General features: G+C 51.2%; 1 protein-coding gene across 11 annotated transcripts in view; it reads left to right on the top strand.

Annotated features, from left to right (window-relative positions):
* KDM2B (lysine demethylase 2B) overlaps positions 1 to 17,214 on the top strand; it is a 122,574-nt gene extending 105,360 nt beyond the window's left edge. For 8 of the 11 annotated variants that reach the window (XM_032311627.1, XM_032311619.1, XM_032311624.1 and 5 more), the window contains exons 14-23: positions 2,334 to 2,477; positions 3,701 to 3,787; positions 3,951 to 4,220; positions 4,423 to 4,536; positions 5,221 to 5,259; positions 5,404 to 6,083; positions 6,774 to 6,937; positions 7,019 to 7,180; positions 7,896 to 8,114; positions 15,903 to 17,214. In XM_032311627.1, the coding sequence (XP_032167518.1) occupies positions 2,334 to 2,477; positions 3,701 to 3,787; positions 3,951 to 4,220; positions 4,423 to 4,536; positions 5,221 to 5,259; positions 5,404 to 6,083; positions 6,774 to 6,937; positions 7,019 to 7,180; positions 7,896 to 8,114; positions 15,903 to 16,084 (2,061 nt within the window). In that variant the 3' untranslated portion in view covers positions 16,085 to 17,214. The remainder of the gene's footprint in view (positions 1 to 2,333; positions 2,478 to 3,700; positions 3,788 to 3,950; positions 4,221 to 4,422; positions 4,537 to 5,220; positions 5,260 to 5,403; positions 6,084 to 6,773; positions 6,938 to 7,018; positions 7,181 to 7,895; positions 8,115 to 15,902) is intronic. The other 3 variants (XM_032311620.1, XM_032311625.1, XM_032311630.1) reach the window with 1 other exon arrangement.
* Positions 17,215 to 19,856: the final 2,642 nt, after the last annotated feature.

Genomic DNA, 19,856 nt, shown 5'->3' with positions numbered 1-19,856 from the left:
GTGGGTTGGAGGTCTCTTTTGCTTTTCCTGCTCCCCACTTTGCTCTGCCTGTAGGAGCCGAAATTCCCTGTCTTGGGAGTCCTCCCGAAATCAGCCACTCACTGCTTCCCAAGGCACTTGCACATGACTTTTCCATGTTTCCCTGGGATTTCAACGTGTTCCGTCTCCTGGACGGCTTGAGGGAACAGGGGCCTTCCTCGTTACTGTTCCCCTTTTGGTTCCTTGCTTCAGGCTTGAGTAGATGTTTATTAAGTATCTGTTGAACAAATGATAGCTCTTTTGCCTTTGGTGTTATTTGAACTCAAATGTTTGTGCCATCTTATAGGCTTTTCATTTAGTGGAGCATATATCCCAGCTTACTTGAAGCTTTTCTAATTCAGTGTAATAAAAACTGAGTGTTTCGTCCGGATCCCAGGTACTGGGAGGTGGGTGTGTATGAGGGGAGGGAGTAAGTGCTGGCGCGCCGACAAAGGGCTTGTAGCCCAGTCGCTCCGTCCTCCAATGTTTTGGTCTTGGGAACCTTGAAAACTATGAGGACCCCAAAGAGCTTTGTTGATGTGTATTATTTATTAGTATTACTGTATTCAGAATTAAAATGGGGAAGTTTAAAAAAATACTTTGAATTCATTGAAAAAAACAGGCTTAACGACATTTTAAAGAACTTTTTTTTTCATGAATGACATTTTTATGAGCAATAGCTCCATCTTCCAAAACAAAAATGATTAGGAAGAATGGCATTGTTTTACGTTTTTGTAAATCTCTTCTTTTATTTTTGGTTCGTTAGACAAGACCTGCATTTCTTTCATTGTGTCTGGCTTCATTCTGTCTCAGTATGTTGTTTTGGAGGAACTTGTAAGGAAACGCGGCCTCAGGCAGATCTGTAGTTAGAAAGGAGGAGGGGTATTGTCATAGTCTTCTCAGGTGATGGTGGGTATCTCTGAGATTCTGCCTGAACTCAACAGGTGGTAGTTTCTTAAAGGTTAGTTGCAATGTGGAATCTGAAACTGTATCAATGAACTTTTCATACTGTTACATTAAAATTCATTAGTCTTTCTTGCACCTGGAACAGCTCATTTGCTCATGCATGATGTTACAACATCATTATTTGGGAAACACTGGCTCACTGAGTTATACAGATTTTCCAAATATGGGCACACAGTGTTATACAATGTTTAAAAAAAAAAAAGTAATCACATTTGTTAACACCACCACCAATCTCCTTAGAACTAGGTCTTTAACTCTTGGGAAGCTATCCAGTTCACTGCGGCTAATGTCAGTTCTCCAAAATTCTAATTTTTATTTTAAAATCTGAATTTTATCCTCTGTAACAAATGCTATAATTTTTTTTTTCTGGAAGTGACCAGTTCATTTCATCTTTGAGAAATCTGCCAATACTCCTGTTTTTGTTTTTGTTTTTAAATTAGTTACTCTGTCAAATAGAATGATGTCCTATAGAGAAAAGGACCGAGTCAGGTCACAACTTAGTCACGAGTGCCTTTCCTTTAGATAACCATCGTCCTTTGGTATGCAGCAATAGTGCTTTATGCATACTTATTTTGTCATACAGAACATTAAAAAGATAGGTACTCAAATAATTTTTTAAAAATTAAAAAAAAGCTGCATACTCAAGCGTCAGTTTTAATAACGTGAGTAGTGTCAAAGCCCTTCCTCAGTGAGACCTGGTGACCTTGGTCATGAGCGTGTGGCAGTGACAAACCCTGGGGCGCCCTGATGAAGAGTGCCAGAGTTTCACTCACCGGAGCAAATGTCAACATAGTTGGAAAAGGCAGATAACATCTTGGTGTTACTCTGACGATGGTTTTGACCTCGCGGACCTCCCTGGACAGGTGGTGGGGACAGCACAGTGATAGCGCTGGTGACGTGCAGCCTCAGTCCCCTGCGGGTCTGGGCGCAGTTCACGCCCCACCCCCCCTCAGGTCCTTCCTCGCCCCGGACGCTGGCCCTGGCCTCAGACGCTGGCCCTGGCCTCCGTATTTCCAGGGAGCCCGCCTGTCCCCCTCACCCCTGGACCTCCCTGCTGTGTTTTTCTCCATACATATCCCTTGTCACAACATACACTGTCACTCTTAATCTGTCTGCGTCCCTCCACTGAAGGGTGGGCTCGGGATGGCAGAGATTTCTGTCCCGTTCGGTGCCCTTCCCAGCACTGAGTGTCTGGCACACTGAGACAGCGGCCTGACGACTGTCGAAATGAATGAGTGAATGGACGACGGGCAGGGCTCGAGCCAGTTCTCTGCTCACTCCTGGCCTGTGACCTGCTCCCCGCGGCCCCAGCCCCTGCTCACGCAGCTGTGCTCTCTCCGGCTCTTCAGCCAGTGCTGCCCCACACTGCCGTGTGCCTGGTGTGCGGCGAGGCAGGGAAGGAAGACACGGCGGAAGAGGAAGAAGGAAAGTTTAACCTCATGCTCATGGAGTGCTCCATCTGCAATGAAATCATCCACCCTGGATGCCTTAAGGTGAGCAGTCCCGGGGGCCTCTGGCTGTGCCGCTCAGCGCCCCCACTGAGGGCCTCGGCGGGTGTTGATGCTGGGGGGCCGGCCAGCTTCCTTCCGCAGAGGACCTCCAGGTCTGCAGGGCTCTGTATGTCATATAATGCGCTGAGGCCCAGAAGGGTCTGGAGTAGTTCAGACCTCCCCCACCCGTGTCTTCGAGGGACAAAACACGTATCCCCCATCTCCCCCAGAACCACAGACAGTTCCCAGAGTCTTGCCCCCAAACCAGAGGGAGAGGCTGGGTGGTTGTGCCGCTTGCTGGAATCCTGGCTTGGGTTTTCTGGGAGAACAAGGCCCAGGCCAGGGGAGGGCGGGTCCTGTAACAACAGGTGCTTGCGTTAGTGTTGCTGTGTGCCAAGAACCTGCTCCCTTGGTGTGCCCGGGGCAGGGCTGCCTTCTTGTGGGGACCACATGCTCTGCCTGCCTGTCTTAGGCAACAGGTTCCACTGCTGAAGGGAAGAGACTGTTCTGGGCTGTCCGCAGAGAATGTCCTCATGCCTGGCACCTCCCCGTCATCCCAGGTGTCAGCCTATGTGTATCTTTGTGTCCCAGCACGATGGAGGTCTGCCTGCCGCAGATGTTACCTCTGCTCTGAAATGTGTCCATTCCTCTGTGGCGGTGGCAGGGGTCTCAGGGTTCCTCCTCATGCACACACCTCCCACTCTGACGGCGGCACTGGGATTTTCCCTGCCTTTGGAAGTCAGACCTTCATGGTTTAGTTGCCTGGTGACTTTGGTCTCCCGGATCAGAGACAGTGCCTCGGAGCTGCTCACACTCCGTACCCAGGACAGTGCTACTCAGTGACTGAACATTTGGTGGGGTCCTTTCTGGGTGCTGCCAGGCCCTGAGCCAATCGTTTTACCGAGGTTAGCTCACTGAACTGCAACTGCTGTGAGACACGTATGGTCCGTTTTATGGTCGAGGGCACTGGCCCACGGAGATGGAGTGATTTGCCATCGATCACTGAGCTAGTAAGAGGCAAAGTTAGGATTTGACTGCTGGCCAGAATCCAGAGCCGCCTGTCTTAGCCACCTTTGTTTTCTCTTGGTCAGGGATGGGCTAGAAATACCATTGCGGGGGGGCGGGGGGGTGCTGTTGCTGCTGCTGGAGGTGTGGCATCTTCTGCCCGGTCCCTGCCTGCTGACTGGCCCGGTCCCTGCTTGCTGACTGGCGTGTGTCCTTTGCAGATTAAGGAATCAGAGGGCGTAGTCAACGATGAGCTTCCAAACTGCTGGGAGTGTCCAAAGTGTAACCACGCCGGCAAGACCGGGAAAGTGAGTGTCGGGCTCCAAGTCCCAGGGGTCAGCCTGGGAGGGGCGGGCCTTGGCCTTGCCAGATGCACCCTGTCCCTGCATTGTCGGCCAGTGAGGTGCTGCGGGTTCCTGGAGTGGGGCAAGTCCAAAGATATACAGTGGGTTTGTTCCTTCTCTCTTTTTGGCCTACAAGCAAAAGCGTGGCCCTGGCTTTAAGTATGCCTCCAACCTGCCCGGCTCCCTGCTCAAGGAGCAGAAGATGAACCGGGACAACAAGGAAGGGCAGGAGCCTGCCAAGCGGAGGAGTGAGTGTGAGGAGGCACCTCGGCGCAGGTCAGACGAACACCCCAAGAAGGTGCCCCCGGACGGCATCCTGCGCCGAAAGTCAGACGACGTGCACCTGAGGAGGAAGCGGAAATACGAGAAGCCCCAAGAGCTGAGTGGACGCAAGCGAGTACGCACTGGGAGGAGCGGGCAGCGAGGGGTCGCCTGGCTGGTCCCGGGTGTGGGGTGCACGGGCGGGGGCGGGACGGGCAGCGGGGACAGCTCGGGGGCCTGGCCTCTGGCTGCCCTGAGCAGGTCACATAAGTCCTGAGAGCCCGGCCCAAAGAAAGGAGGGGAAAACCAGCGAGTCACTCCTCTTCCCACCCCTTTAGGCCTCGACGCTTCAAACGTCCCCCGGTTCCTCCTCTCACCTCTCGCCGAGGCCCCCTCTAGGCAGCAGCCTCAGCCCCTGGTGGAGATCCAGTCTCACTTACTTCCAGCAGCAGGTGCTCCCACGTCGCCCCGCCCTCCTGAGGTCCTGGGGACTTGTGAGTCCCGGGCCAACCCCCCCCCCCCCCCCCGCGCCGCTCCCTCATCCCCCCCCCCCCCCCCCCCGTCCTCCAGCCCATTGCCGTGGCCGCTCCGAGGCATCTGTGCGCGCCGCAGCGTCCCAGGCCCCAGTCGCGGATGGCTGGCTCGTGCTTCTGGCGTGGGGCCTGGGAAGCTGAGGCTGCCGCGGGGAAGCCCTGTGGGTCTAGGAACCTCGGAGGATTCTGGCGGCCAGCTCCGCCCACCTGCCCTTCCCACTTCGGCCACGAGGTGGCGCCTGGTTGTCTTCCCAGCTCCAGCGATTAAGGCTCTGCTGGGAACCCCGCAGGCCCTGCCTCCAGGACTGGCTCCCAGGGCCAAGTCCGACCTCAGTGGGCCAGTGCACATCTCAGGGTCTGTCCGAGGGTGGGAGGTCAGTTGGGTGGGAACAGCTTGACCATGCTTATCCCCTTCCAACTTCTCTCTTAAAAGCAGCAGGCAGGGCCCACTGTCTTTCAGTCACAGTAGATGGGATTTGCGGGGAAGGTGATTCTCCAGCCCCTTCTCTAGAGACTGTGGACTCATGTTGGGGTTGGGGGTAGAGGGGACCAAATCCCATGAACCATGGGAGCAAGATATACATGCTTTTTTTCCTGTGACAGCTAAAACCTGGCAAAGAAGATAAGCTTTTCAGGAAAAAGGTACCGTCTTCCATTCTCCTGTCTTCCCCTCCCCCCACGCCTGCCCTTGGGTCAGTGGGTGTTGCCAGGGAGGGTGGAGAGGCCTGGGTGGGTATAGTCCTGAGCCTAGGGGCTTAGCTGTCCTTGCTCCCCCTCCTCCCTCAGCGGCGGTCTTGGAAGAACGCGGAGGACCGGATGGCTCTTGCCAACAAGCCTCTGCGGCGCTTCAAGCAGGAGCCAGAGGATGACCTGCCTGAGGCACCCCCCAAGGCCCGGGAAAGCGACCACTCCCGCTCCAGTTCCCCCACCGCGGGGCCCAGCACCGAGGGGGCAGAGGGCCCCGAGGAGAAGAAAAAGGTAAAGATACGCAGGAAAAGGCGGCTTCCCACCAAGGAGCTGAGCAAGGAGCTGAGCAAGGAGCTGAACCAAGAGATCCAGAAGACAGAGAACAGCCTGGCCAACGAGAACCACCAGCCCATCAAGTCAGAGCCCGAGAGTGAGAGCGAGGAGCCCAAGCGGCCCCTGGGCCTCTGCGAGCGCCCCCACCGCTTCAGCAAGGGGCTCACCGGCCCTCCCCGGGAGCTGCGGCACCAGCTGGGGCCTGGCCTACGCAGCCCACCCCGTGTCATCTCCCGGCCCCCTCCCTCTGTGTCCCCGCCCAAGTGCATCCAGATGGAGCGGCACGTGATTCGGCCACCCCCTATCAGTCCCCCGCCTGACTCACTGCCCCTGGACGATGGGGCGGCCCATGTCATGCACAGGGAGGTGTGGATGGCCGTCTTCAGCTACCTCAGCCACCAAGACTTGTGTGTCTGCATGCGGGTCTGCAGGACCTGGAACCGCTGGTGAGGGCGCTGGCAGAGCTTGGCTGGGGAGGCATCGAGGGACTGGACCAGTGTTGGGCTCCAGGCTCAGGCTTAGACTAGACCAGGAATGGCACATGTGTGCTATGTGTCCCCACTTTAGTCCCCCGTGATGATCTTTCTTTCCTTCTAAGCTCAGTCCAGCTTAATTCTTCTCAAAGAGTTCCAGGTGGTTACAACAACCTGGTCATGCTGGTCTTCTAGAAGAGGTTAGCAGTAGCTGATTGCCTGGTTCAGCTCTAGGAGGATGAGCTAAGAACCAGGTGGAGTCCTTGTCCTTGAAGAGGTAGCCCAGGTTCAAAGCAAGGGTTCCAGTTACTGATCTTAACTTCAGCTTTGGTATTTCTTAGCTTTCTGGCCTTTACCAGGTTACTTACCTTCACCTGTAAAAGGGCATCATAGGATGTCTTCCTAGAGCGTTGTTGTGGGAAGTGGCCTGTAGGGGGAGTAGTAGAGCTCCCAGTAAATACTTTGCGGAGAGCAGGTCCTGGCATCTTTGTGGGGGCCTGTTGCAGTCAGAGCAGAGGTGCCCAGGTGTGGGCAGGATAGGTGTTAAACAAAGGATCCAGAGAGTGGAGTTAGGGAGCCCCCTCCCACCCCCAAACTTGGTCGTGGGGGGAGTTGCCACAGCCTTGCAGGGGGCTCACCCCCTCTGCTGGGCCTGGCCCCCAGGTGCTGCGATAAGCGGTTATGGACCCGCATCGATCTGAACCACTGCAAGTCCATCACACCCCTGATGCTGAGCGGCATCATCCGGCGGCAGCCTGTCTCCCTGGACCTCAGCTGGACCAATATCTCCAAGAAACAGCTGAGCTGGCTCATCAACCGGTTGCCTGGTGAGCACTGGGCCAGGGACCCCAGAGGTGCCGTGGTGGGGGCTGGGCTGCATCTTCTGACCTGCCCCCTCTGTCCCCCAGGGCTCCGAGACCTGGTGCTGTCGGGCTGCTCATGGATCGCGGTCTCAGCTCTCTGTAGCTCTAGCTGTCCACTGCTCCGGACCCTGGATGTCCAGTGGGTAGAAGGACTAAAGGATGCCCAGATGCGGGATCTCCTGTCCCCACCCACAGATAACAGGCCAGGTGAGTGGCCAGGCCCATGCTGTGCCCAGGGGGGTGCCCAAGGGGGTCAGCTTGGAGCGGCGTGACCAGGCTGTGCTGTTGGATGTGGTTTTCACCACAGCCCCCACCCCCATCCGGTACATGTGTTCTCAAGCCTTCTTGGTCTCAGCCATTTTCCAGAAGATGCAGAGATTGTCCCGGCTGATGTGCTCTCCAGCATCTTGAGGCGTAGAAACGAAGCATGAGAGCAGAGGCTTCTTTGTACACCCGAGACTCCACTGGGGGGTCTTGGCATGCATCTGACCGCTTCTCCGTTCATTTGTACTTTGTTGGCTTTAAGCCTCCGTGAGCACGGGGGTCAGTGTAGTTAGTGACAAGCTCCCAAGAGGGAGCTTTCCTGGGCCGGGTTGCGAGGCTCATCGCTCCCCGCCTGGCGCTCACACGAGAAGGTGCTGTGACCCGGAGATGCCGTGCTGGCCTGCCTGGATGGGCCGAGCACTGCGGGGTAGAGTGTGGGCTGTATTTCCCAATGTTCTGATTTTTCAGGACTGCAGAAGCTTGAGATTGGCTGTGGAATCTGGATTTTTAAATGTAGGAACCAGTTTGGGGAAAGACTCAGTGGCCAAGTGAATCCCAAGTGTGACATGTGGCTGGTCAGCCTTCCCATGTTAGGTCAGTGTGAGCAGATCTCCCCCATTGGGTCCACATGCTTCCTCTTTCCTTCCTGACCCCTCAGGTCAGATGGACAACCGGAGCAAGCTCCGGAACATTGTGGAGCTGCGTCTAGCGGGCCTGGACATCACGGACGCCTCCCTGCGGCTCATCATCCGCCACATGCCCCTGCTCTCCAAGCTCCACCTTAGTTACTGTAATCACGTGACCGACCAGTCCATCAACCTGCTCACTGCCGTGGGCACCACCACCCGGGACTCCTTAACCGAAATCAACCTATCAGGTCAGTCGGGGGCACCCGGCAGGCTCGGCTTGGGGCCCTGGGGGACAGGGACAGTTGTGGGGAAATACTTCGTGTGCCGGCTCTCGGAGGGTCCCGGCGTGAGGGGGAGGACAGATCTGTAAATACGACAGACACACAGCTAGAGGAGAAACATGAAACACGGCAGTTATTGCCAGATTGGTAGTACTTGCTGACAAAAAACGGTGCTGGTAGCAGCCAGAGCAGAGCGCCGTGGTTCCTGACCCAGAATACCGGCTTGCGGAGCTTCTCCGGGGCGGTGCGGACAAGCGAGCTTGCGCCGCAGGGAGGGGAGCAGGGCATCGGCGGGCGGGGAGGCTGGGCAGGCTTGGACCCATGAGGAAGCTTGGTTTCTGCTGCTGTTGTCTGTACTTCGTGCTCCCCGCCTGACCCGCTGTTGGGGGCCTCTTGGAGGGGAGGAAACTCTCCGGCTGGTGCTGCTGGGGTTCTGCGTCTGCAGGATCCTCGGTGCACGTGCTGGTGGGGCTGGAGCGAGTTTGGAAGGCCCTGGGGTGTGACCGGTGGCGAGGCGGACAGAGAGCACGGCCGGTCTCCGCCCAGCTTGACCAGGTCTGATCTCGTTGCTTAGGATGTCAGATCGTGTATGTAAGACTTACACAAGACCTAAAAAACACTTTTTTCCCTCCGGAAATTAACTAATAAAGGACACCTTCACTTCACGCTTGGTAGACACACCTTCCTGCCAACGGGGCCAATTTGAGGATGAATGGGGAGGTTTGAGAATTTGGAGAATTTAGAGAACTCTCTACCTAGGAAGCCATTCCTCCTTCTTGGGGAGTTTCGGTGGCAAGGGCTGCCCGCCCTGTGGAGACAGAGAAGAGGGAGCCCTGCTGGGCTGAGGATCCCAGCTCCAGGCTCCGCTTGTGGTCTCACACGGATGCTGGAGCTGCCCTGCGGAGGAGGGCCTAGACGGCTCTTGCTCTAGTCCTGGGCAGGGCTGGGTGCTGCGGTGACTCTATACTAGAAGTTCTGCCGTACATGCGGCAGAGATCCCGGGGTAAGCCCTCCCCTGCAGTGTCGTCCAGGCCGTGCTTGCGTGTGTAAAAACCCGCTTCTGCATTTGTTTTTCCACAAAGGTCTTCCCTTCCTCACAGTAGAGAGATCGCTGCGTTCTGCTTAAGAGTTGTGCTGTACACGGAGGCAAACCTCTACAGCCGATCTCTTTTAGATTCTTTTTTTTTGTATTTTTTTTTAAGATTTTATTTTTATCTATTTGACAGAGAGTGAGCACAAGCAGGGGGAGAGGCAGGCAGAGGAAGCAGCAGACTCTTTGCTGAGCAAGGAGCCCAATGTGGGGGGTCAATCCCAGGACCCTGACATCATGACCTGAGTGGGAGGCAGTTGCTTAACTGAGCCGCCCAGGTGCCCCAGATTCGTTTCTTTTTAAGGAGTTTCCCCTTGGGGCGCCTGGGTGGCTCAGTGGGTTAAAGCCTCTGCCTTTGGCTCAGGTCATGATCCCGGGGTCCTGGGATCGAGCTCCGCATTGGGCTCTCTGCTCAGCGGGGAGCCTGCTTTTTCCCCCTCTCTCTGCCTCTCTGCCTACTTGTGATCTCTATCTGATAAATAAAATCTTTTAAAAAAAAATTTATTTAAAAAAAAATTTCCCCTTGCCATCAGTATAACTAATGATAAAAATAACTCTGTGGCACAAAATAGATGACAGCGGACATGCCTCAGGATCCATGAACTTGAAGGATCTGCTCTAGGGACAGAGTGAAGTCTGTGGTCCAGCTTTTGTTACTTAGCCTGAATTTGAGGCCAGCCCTTCCCTTCTCTTCCCCTGATTCTCACCACTGTCTCCCTGCTCCCTCCGCACTCCCCACCTTAAATTCTTTCTTCCAGAGTCTGTCCCTGTACTTGCACACAGCAAGCCTGCGTTACTGTTTCTTGATTTTCTTTTTCCACTCGGGCATTCTGTGCTTATTAGCTTGCTGTGTAGAGCACGAGGATTACTCCTACTCTTACATCTTCCCCCTCCCCTTATCTTTCCAATTCACAGTTAAGTCTGTTTTTACGGCCTCAGAAAGACTGTCCGCTGCTGTGCTACATAGCGTATTGGAAGTACATTTCCCTTCTTGCACACATTTTTTTTTCCCTCTGGAGTTAATGGCCTCTTTTTTGCTTAGTCTCTAGGCAGACTCTGCACCAGACTCCAGTACTGTTCTGCCCCCACACAGACCCCTCTGGCCCCTACCAGTTTTTGCAGGAGGCCTCCCTTCTGGATCTGCTTTCTTCCAGACTCCTGCCTACTGTCCCAGCTGTCAGCCTGAGACAATGTCCCACTGCCATCCTGGAAATTTTCTTGGTCTGTGTGTTATGTAGGGTCCCCACCTTCTGTGATCCCACATTTTTTCTTGGCTCCTCTGGTTTCATGGAGGACATTTAGACATTGATTAGTCCCTCACATTGGTAGCTCAGCTGGATCTGGGAACCATGTTTTTACAGAAGGTTGGGAGGCATTGCTCCATCCATTTTCTTTGCCTTCCAGAGTCTAATCCAGAACCATTTGATACTTCTTCCTTCAGTGAGTATTTTCTCTTATCTGAAGTTTGTCAGGATATTTTCTTTGTTTCTCGTTTTCTGTTTTTTTTTTTTTAAGATTTTATTTATTTGCCAGAGAGAGAGAGAGCACGTGCACAAGCAGGCAGAGGCAGAGAGAGAGAAGCGGGCTCCCCGCTGAGCAAGGAGCCCAATGTGTGGGACTTGATTCCAGAACCCTGGGATCATGACCCAAGCTGAAGACAGTGGCCCAACAGACTGAGCCACCCAGGTGTCCCATCTGTAATTTTTTTTTTTTTTTAAAGATTTTTGTTTGAGAGAGCAAAGGAGGAAGGGGAGAGGGAGAGGGAGAAACAGACTCCTCGCTGAGCAGGGAGCCCAATGTGGGGCTCCATTTGGGGACCCTGGTCATGACCTGAGCTGAAGGCAGAGGCTTAACCCACTGAGCCACACAGCCACCCCTGGTGATGAGCCTTCGTTTGAATCTTCCAGGACACTCACACTTTCAATCTAGAAACAAATGTCCTTCAGTTCTGGGAAATTTCCTTTAATTATTTCTTAATTTCCTTTTCTTCTGTTTTTTTCTTTATTAACTAGTACTCTGATACCTTTTTTTCTCCCTGTTTTCCATCTTTGTGTCATCTTTTTTCTTGCTTTTCTGGGAGTTTTCTTCCAACTTTATCACACAATTCATACAGTGTTTGTTTTTTAAGATTTTACTTTTTATTTGAGGGAGAGAACAAGTACAGGGAGGAGCAGAGGGAGAGGGACAAGCAGATTTCCCACTGAGCACGAGCCCAGTGCGGGGCTCGATCCCACGACCCTGAGATCATGAGGACCTGAGCCCAACCGAGTCAGATACCTGACTGACGGAGCCACCCAGGCGCCCTGTTTTTTTATTGCTGCTGTTAATGTAGCTCAATACCAGCCAAAACATGGGCAGCTTCATACGGTCCAACCTCTGTTTTTAATTTCAGAGCTTTCTTTTATTCGCGGAACTCCTGCCCTCCCCCACCCCTCCCACCGTCCGCCCTCTTCTCCTCTCTGTACTCGTGGCAAGAGGCCTGCTCCTGCTCCTGTTTCTTAGATCCATCCTGAGGACCTTGTTTTATTGTTTTCTCCCTGCGTATACTTTTTCCTTCAGACGCAGCCGGTGGCCCTCTTGAGACATCCCCCTCGGATTTAGTGTCAGTGCGTGCTTGTCCACTCGGGGGCGTTCGGAGGCTGTGGACTTCAGTGTGTGGTCGGCATGGGTTGGTTTTTTTGCGGGGGGCGGGGGGAGACCCAGATCTGAGATCTTCCAGACTTTTCTCCTGAGCTGGTCAGGGCTGCCAAAAGTACTCTCCGTGACCTCCCAGCTGGAGGGTGCAGGCTAAGCCGCCCGGTGTCGTAGGGCCTGGCAAGGGAAGGAGGCTGGGGGGATCTCAGCAGTCCGCAGGTGTTCCCGTAGACCCTGATTTTGGCTGGGTGCCCCCGCCTGCTGTGCCAGGTGGTGCCCAGAGCAGAGACTTTCTCGCTCACCATCAGAGACTGAAACTCTAGTCTTCTGCAGCTGCGGAGGGGCTCTGACCCCTTCTTCAGCTCCATTTCCTGTGATTGCTGCTTCCATTACCGGAACCTTGAGGGTGTTTATAGAGTAAATCTGCTTCTCTGCTTTCCCTTCAGCCAGTTTAGGTTAAGCTTTCTCAAATCTACCAAGCTGTTCTCTCTTCTCCAGCTTCCGAAGTTGAAAAAAAAAAAATTGTGGTAAAATACCATAAAATTTACCATTTAAGCATACAGGTCGCTAGCATTTAAGTGCATTTATGTTGTGTAACCACCATCACCACCGTCCATCTCCAGAAGCTCCTCTTCACCCCATCGGAGGCTCGACCTACAAAGGAACTCCCCATTCCTCCTCCTCCGCGCCCCTCACAATACACTTACTGTTTGTGTGAACTTGACTTCAGGGACCTTACGAAAGTGGAATTACGTCATAGTGTTTTGTTGAGAGGCTTATTTAATGAATGTTCTCAAGGTTCATCCATTTTCTATCATAGGTCACAATTTCCTTCCTCTTTAAAGCTGAATGGTATTCCATTCTGTGTATACCAAATTTCCTTCATTCATTGATCAGTGGACAGTTGGCTTGCTTCTCCCTTCTGGCTCTCGTGAGTAATGCTGCCAGGAGACCATGGGGGACAAATCCCTGTTCTCGGTTCTTAGGCGCATATACCCAGCAGTGGACAAGCTGAATCATACGGTTATTCTAGGTTTAATTTTTTTTTTTTTTTTGAGAAACTGCTATATTTTTTCCCATAGCTGCTGCACAGTTAAATTCCTACTGACATTTTCTCCACATTTTTGCTATCATTTTTTTTTTAACTTAGAGCCGTTTTAGTAGGTAAGAAGTAATATCTCAATGTGGTTTTTGAAATATGTATTATTTTATTTATTTTTATTTTAAAGATTTTATTTATTTGACAGATGGAGATCACAAATAGGCAGAGAGAGAGGAGGAAGCAGGCTCCCCGCTGGGCAGAGAGCCCAATGTGGGGCTTGATCTCAGGACCTTAGGATCATGACCTGAGCCAAAGGCAGAGGCTTTAACCACTGAGCCACCCAGGCGCCCCTGAAATATGTATTATTTTAAGTAGTCACACGAGTCGCATGCCCTATTGACTGAGCCAGCCAGGCACCCCTCAATGTGGTTTTGATCTGCATTTTGATCTGCATTTCCCTAGTGATGTTGAGCATTTTCTCATTTATTTTCTATTTATCTGTCGTCTTTGGGAAATGTCTATTCATGTCCTTTTCCCATTTTTTAATTAGCTAGGTTGTGGGGTTTTTTGGTTGTTGTAGTTGTTTTGTTTTTGAGAGAGCATGAGCACAGTCTACGGCCATACCACCCTGAACGCGCCCGATCTCGTCTGATCTCGGAAGCTAAGCAGGGTCGGGCCTGGTTAGTACTTGGATGGGAGAGAGAGCATGAGCACAAACCAGGGGTGGGGGATGGGCAGAAGCAGAGAGAGGATCCCAAGCAAGTGCCATGCTCGGGTGGAGAGCCCAACGCAGGGCTCCCATCTCCCCACCGAGATGACTGACCTGCGCTGAAATCAAGAGCTGGACGCCTGACTGAGCCACCCAGGCAGCCCAAGTTGTAGGAGTTCTTTTATATAGACTCTGGACATGAATCCCTTAGCAGATACAGGATTTGCAAATACTTCTGCCCATCTTGTGTGTTGGACTTTCACTCTCTTATAATGACCTTTGCATAAATGTTTTTAACTTTGATTTGGTTCAGACTCTTTGTTTATGCTTTTGGTGCCGTGGGAAGAAACCACTGACAAATTCAGGGCCACCTGGGTGGTTTCGTTGGTTAAGTGTTTGCCTTCAGCGCCAGTCATGATCCCAGGGTCCTGAGATTAAGCCCTGGCTTAGTGGGGAGACTGCTTCTTCCCCTGCCTCCACTCCCCTGCTCGTGCTCTCTCCAAATCTTTAGAAATAAAGAACAAAGAAACCGTTGACAAATCCAATGTCATATAGTTTTAGGTCTAAATAATTTTGAGTTAACTTTGTGTATGGTATGAGGTAGAAGGTCTGATTTTCCCAGCACCGTTTGTTCAAAAGTTTGTCTTTTACCCACTGAGTGGTTGTGGCATCCTGTCAGAAATCTCTGAAGATTCAGGGGTTTAATTTCTGTCTGGGGTTTCGGTTCTGGTCTCTTCATCTGCATGACCTCAGTGCCAGTAAGACATGCTGTAGTGAGTCAGGAGGTGTGAGTCCTCCAGTGTTTTCTAGACTGTGTTGGTAATTCAGGATCCTTACACTTCTCCCCGAATCTGAGGATGGATTTCTCAATTTCTGCAAAAAAATGTTGGTATTTTATAGCAACTTCATTGAATCTGTAGCTTGCTTTGAACAGGGTTGACATTTTAACAATACTAAGTCTTCCCATGAATATGGGGCAACTCTCCATTTATAGCTTTAAATTCTTTTTTTTTTAATTAATTTATTATTTTTTTTTTTATAAACATATATTTTTATCCCCAGGGGTACAGGTCTGTGAATCGCCAGGTTTACACACTTCACAGTATAGCTTTAAATTCTTAAAGCACTTTTTTAGTTTTCAGTGTACAAAGTCATTCACTTCGTCGGTTAAATTAGAAGTATTTTATTTTGTTCTTTTTGATGCTACCGTAAGTGGAATTCTTAATTTTGATTGTTCATTGCTAGTGTACAAAAATGCAACTGATTTTTGTGTGTTTATTTTGTATCCTGCAACTTGGCTAAACTTGTTTACTTCTTTATGCCACCTCCAAACCTGGCACTTGGACAGTCATGAGGCCTGCACTAGGGCTGTCAGTATTTTGACAGTTTGCCTGCCCGGTTTTCATTCCGACTCACCTGAACGGAGAAGTGAAAGTACAGATCTAGTGAGGACAGAGGGCTCAGGCTGACCGCCACTGAGATGAAGGAAATCTATCTGCCGGGTGGGGGCGCTCTCTGAGCTTCAGCTGGCTTCTAACTGGCATTGAGGCCAATCGACTGTGGCTGCAGCTCTAAAACAAAAAAGGGTGGTAAAAGCAAAGTATAAATTCACAAGAGCAGGGGCAGAAGAGTGTGTCTCTTAAGTGAGGGCATGATGAAAGACTCCAAATCCTGGGTTTGCTCGTTGTCAACAGAATCTTGCCAGCCTTGGTAGTAGCTTGGTCTTCACGGGTTTCCGGTAAGCATTTAGCAAGGGGCGCGCAAGCCTGCTCTGCCTCACTTGAAAGCCCCAGTGCCTGTGTGGGCCAAGAGGAGCCCAAGATGACCATACAGATGTTCTCACTCTCACCCTTTGCTTCCCCCTGCCCCGGCTCCCCAAACTGATCCGTAGGGAATCAGCAGATAAGTGCATCATCACGTAGATAGGGAGCTAGTTATCGACCATAAATTCGATGGGAAAAGCAAGCTATTTAACATACTGTGTGAGCCTGTCTTTGTTAAACAGCATGGACAGAAGACCTGTTTTATACATACAGAGAGGCAACGGTAAGTTGGAAGTCTGAACGCTTTTTGGACATACATTAACCTTTATAATTGGTAGATGGAACCAGTCCCCGTTTAATGAGAGCTTTCCAGCAAGTGCAGTTTTCCCAAGGCCATGAGGGGCTGGACAGTGCTCAGGGGCTCTGTCCTGTTTCTTCATTGCTGGTGCTGGGGTTTGGCGGGGGCGGGAGGGGCCTCTGCACTTCCTTCACGTCCTGTTGTCTCCTCCCCCTGCAGACTGCAATAAGGTTACTGACCAGTGCCTGTCCTTCTTCAAACGCTGTGGAAATATCTGTCATATTGACCTGAGGTACTGCAAGCAGGTTACCAAGGAGGGCTGTGAGCAGTTCATAGCTGAAATGTCTGTGAGTGTCCAGTTTGGGCAAGTGGAAGAAAAACTCCTACAGAAACTGAGTTAGTCCAAGGACAAGTATGTAAATAAGGGGTGGGGAGGGGGAGGGAGCCTGGCAGGGGAGGGGAAAAGACTTTACAGAAACTAGGGCTTTTATTTTCCATTTGGAACTTGAAACAACAGACCCCACGATTCCATTCTGCAAGTCTTGCTGAGGGAGAAGCCGTCAGGGCTCCTGTTTGGGGGAGGAGTGAACTGGACACTCCCCCTTCGGTCCCTCTGAATGACAACCGCACTGCTTTCTGGACCATTTCTAAAGGCGGCCTTTACCAAGAAGACATTCCCGCTGGAGAGGAGGACAGACTTTGAAGAAATTCTCTTCCTGAAGCATGAGCTTAGGAATTTCGTGGGTGGTGGTGTTTTTGTTTTGGACACCTTGTTCCTTGCAGCTCCAGGGGTCGGTGTCGACATTCAGCGGACCACACGCCACATCTGCTGCCGTCGTGACATATTTTGTTTGTTTGGTTTTGTTACATCTTACATTATGCAGAACTATTTTTGTACAAATTGTTTAAAAGTTATTTATGCAAGGTTTGAATGCATACCTGTGTTTTTATTGTTTTGAGATTGCCAACTTCCCTGGTTTCCTAAGGTAGGAGAGAACTGAACCTGTACTTCATCCACACAAATAATCCATCTACACACGTGCCCAGATCCGGCAGAGCAGGCGAAGACCTTCCAATTAAAAGCATGTTTAACTGGAAGTTGAGAGCCTGCTTTGTACGTCGTCAAGAATTACACGAGCATGTGGATATATGTTAATTATAGTCAAAGTAAGACACTTTGCCAAGTTTCCTCTGTATAAAATTCACCCATTTCTCAAAATTTTAAAATTCAGACTTCAGCCTTTGCACTCAGGAGAGTTTTGCGCCAGCATGAGCTCTTGTATTCTACATGGATCTAATTTATACAGTGGGTCAAGAAGTAGAATAAATGATCCAACATAGCCTTTCTTTTCCTTTTTTCTCTCCTTTGAAGTGAGTTGAGTTCTCGTTCAAGGTTTATAACACGGCTGTTTTCCTAGTTGTAAAGTTATGCCTTCATAAGTGCCATTGTTGTAAGGTGTTGTTTTCCTAGACCTTCCCTGATGCGGTTTTACCTTTGTTGAATTTGTATAAACAATTGTACAAAAAAGCACTCTCAGTCTTGGAGAGTTTCTGTTCGGGGGAGTGGGGGTGCTAGAAAGCTGACTGAGAAGTCCAGGGACAGCAGTCTCGACACTGGTATAAACTACGTTAGTTGTCAAAGATCCGCAGTGGCCCTGTGGTGCCCGCGGTTTCCCATCTGCAGAGTTTCCGGCTTGGGGAGAGAACTGCGTCGCCCCACTGGCCTCCAGGAGGTGGCTTACCTGTGCGGGTGCCTCAGAGCCCACCTGTGTGAAGGAACAGCCATGGCCCCTTGGTGTTGCCACTGCCGTCGTGGGGGTCAGGGGGGTTCCAGCTCCTCAGCCTCTCCCTGGTTCCGCTCCCAGAGGCCACATGCTGTGCTCGGGAGCCTGGGGCCAGGGCCGCTGCTGTCGCCAGCTGGTGGACACAAACCAGGGGGAAATCGTTTTAGATCACATAATTTTTTTTAAAGAGGGTCCTGCAACCTTCTACTCCCACATAGATAAGGCTGCTGTACTGACTCTGAAAATGGATACGATAACCCACCTCGTTTCCTCAGTAGTTTGCTGCCTCCCCTTTCTTCTTCTTCTTCTTTTTTTTTTTTTTTTGCCACAAAATGGTTTTAGATCCCACCCAGTCTCATGCCTCCTGTTAGCTTAAACACAGAGATCCTTTGACTCAAACTGGAAACCAGAATTTAACTCAGGAGATGCACCTTACAGAGGTAAGATTAGTTTAGCACTATGTTTTGTTTTTAGATTTTATTTATTAGAGCACAAGCAGGGGTGGGGGCAAAGGGAGAGGGAGAAGCAGATTCCCTGCCAAGCCGGGAGTCTGACATGGGGCTCAATCCCAGAACCCTAAGATCATGAGCTGAAGGCAGATGCTTAACCAACCAAGCCACCCAGGGGCCCCAACACTGTGGTTTATTTATAAAAATATGGCTTACCTTCGCAAGCCTGTTCGTACATCTATGGAGACCCCCACAGACCCCAGCTTGAGTTCCCTGAACTTCCGAGTAAGCCTTATCCTGATGCCTCCTCTTTGGGAATTGCTTTAAGAATAACAGTGTTCTGGGGTGCCTGGGGTACCTCAGTGGGTTAAAGCCTCTGCCTTTGGCTCAGGTCATGGATCCCAGGGTCCTGGGACAAAGGCAGAGGCTTTAACCCACTGTGCCACCCAGGTGCCCCTGTCAAATAAATCTTTAAAAAAAAAAGAATAACAGTGTTCTCCAGGTGAACAGTCATTAGGGCCAGAGGGCCCCATTTCTCCTGTAATGTTTGCAGGAGTTCGCAGGTCTGCCAAGAGGAGGCAGAGAGGGCTGCCCGGGCTGGGGAGCCAGAGCTACCACGGGACATGCCTCAGAACCAAGACCCCTGGTCTCTCCAGGCCTGAGGCAGGCCACCACCCTGCAGTGGTGGCATATCCGCTCCCCTGCATGCACTGAACAAGCCAGTCTAGGTTATACTCCAGCACGGTTTCTGTGCAGACCTGTTATTTTTCAAAACGAGTTTCAGGGATATTTGGGTGGCTCAGTTTGACATTATCCCGGGATCCTGGGATAGAGACTCGCGTCACAAGCTCTCTACTCAGCAGGGAGCCTGCTTCTCTCCTTGCCGATCCCCCGGCTTGGCTCTCTCCCACTTGCTCTCTATCAAGTAATTAAGATTTTTAAGGAAAATTTAAAATATATATATAAAAATAAGGGCACCTGGGTGGCTCATTCATTAAGCATCTGCCTTCCGCTCAAGTCATGATCCCAGAGTCCTGGGATCGAGTCCCGCATTGGGCTCCATGGGAGCTCTGCCTCTGCCTGTCTCTCATGAATAAGTAAAATCTTAAAAAAATAATAAAAACAAAAATGAGCTTTAGATGAGGTAGACCTGAGCTAAATACTTACGAATAGTTGCTGAGTTCATAGACTGTAACTGATGAAGCAAAAAAAAGAGCATAAGCCAGAGGCAGTGCTTCATGGATCAGATCGCAATTTCCTAATCCAGAAAAGAGGCTCCGCTCCATCCCTGCTTCCTCTGGGGAACCTGGGGTTTACAACGGATGAACGCCACCATGGCATGTCCAAAGCATCGAATGCCATCCTTGCATGTTGTGAGGATAAGAGCAGGGGGGCAGCATCGTATTCTGCTATAGATCTTCAGACCTTTATCCATGTATGACCTGTTCAAAAACTTCAGGAGCCAGAGCACGCCAGCTAGGAAATGTACGTTGCGGGGGGAAATGTCTGCCCTCTGTCAAACAAGGCAGTCAGCACCTTGTGAGTTGTCAAGCCTGTTAGACTAAAAATTTCTGTGATTACTTCAAGATTACTTCAAAACACTACCTTTAAAAATCCACCATTAAGGGATGCCTGGGTGGTTCAGTCAGTTAAGCGTCTGGCTTCAGTCATGATCCCCGGGGTCCTGAGATCGAGTTCCGTATCGGGCTCCCTGCTCAGTGGGGGGGCCTGCTTCTCCCCCTGCTTATATGCTCTCTGACAAATAAAATCTTTAAAAATCCACTATTGAGGGGCGCCTGGGTGGCTCAGAGGGTTAAGCCTCTGCCTTCAGCTCAGGTCATGATCTCAGGGTCTTGGGATCGAGCCCCACATCGGGCTCTCTGCTTGGCGGGGAGCCTGCTTCCCCCCTCTCTCTCTGCCTGCCTCTCTGCCTACTTGTG

This window comes from Mustela erminea, chromosome 13 (genome assembly GCF_009829155.1).
Source record: "Mustela erminea isolate mMusErm1 chromosome 13, mMusErm1.Pri, whole genome shotgun sequence".
NCBI lineage: Eukaryota > Metazoa > Chordata > Mammalia > Carnivora > Mustelidae > Mustela > Mustela erminea.
This window is presented reverse-complemented; position numbering and strand designations above follow the sequence as displayed.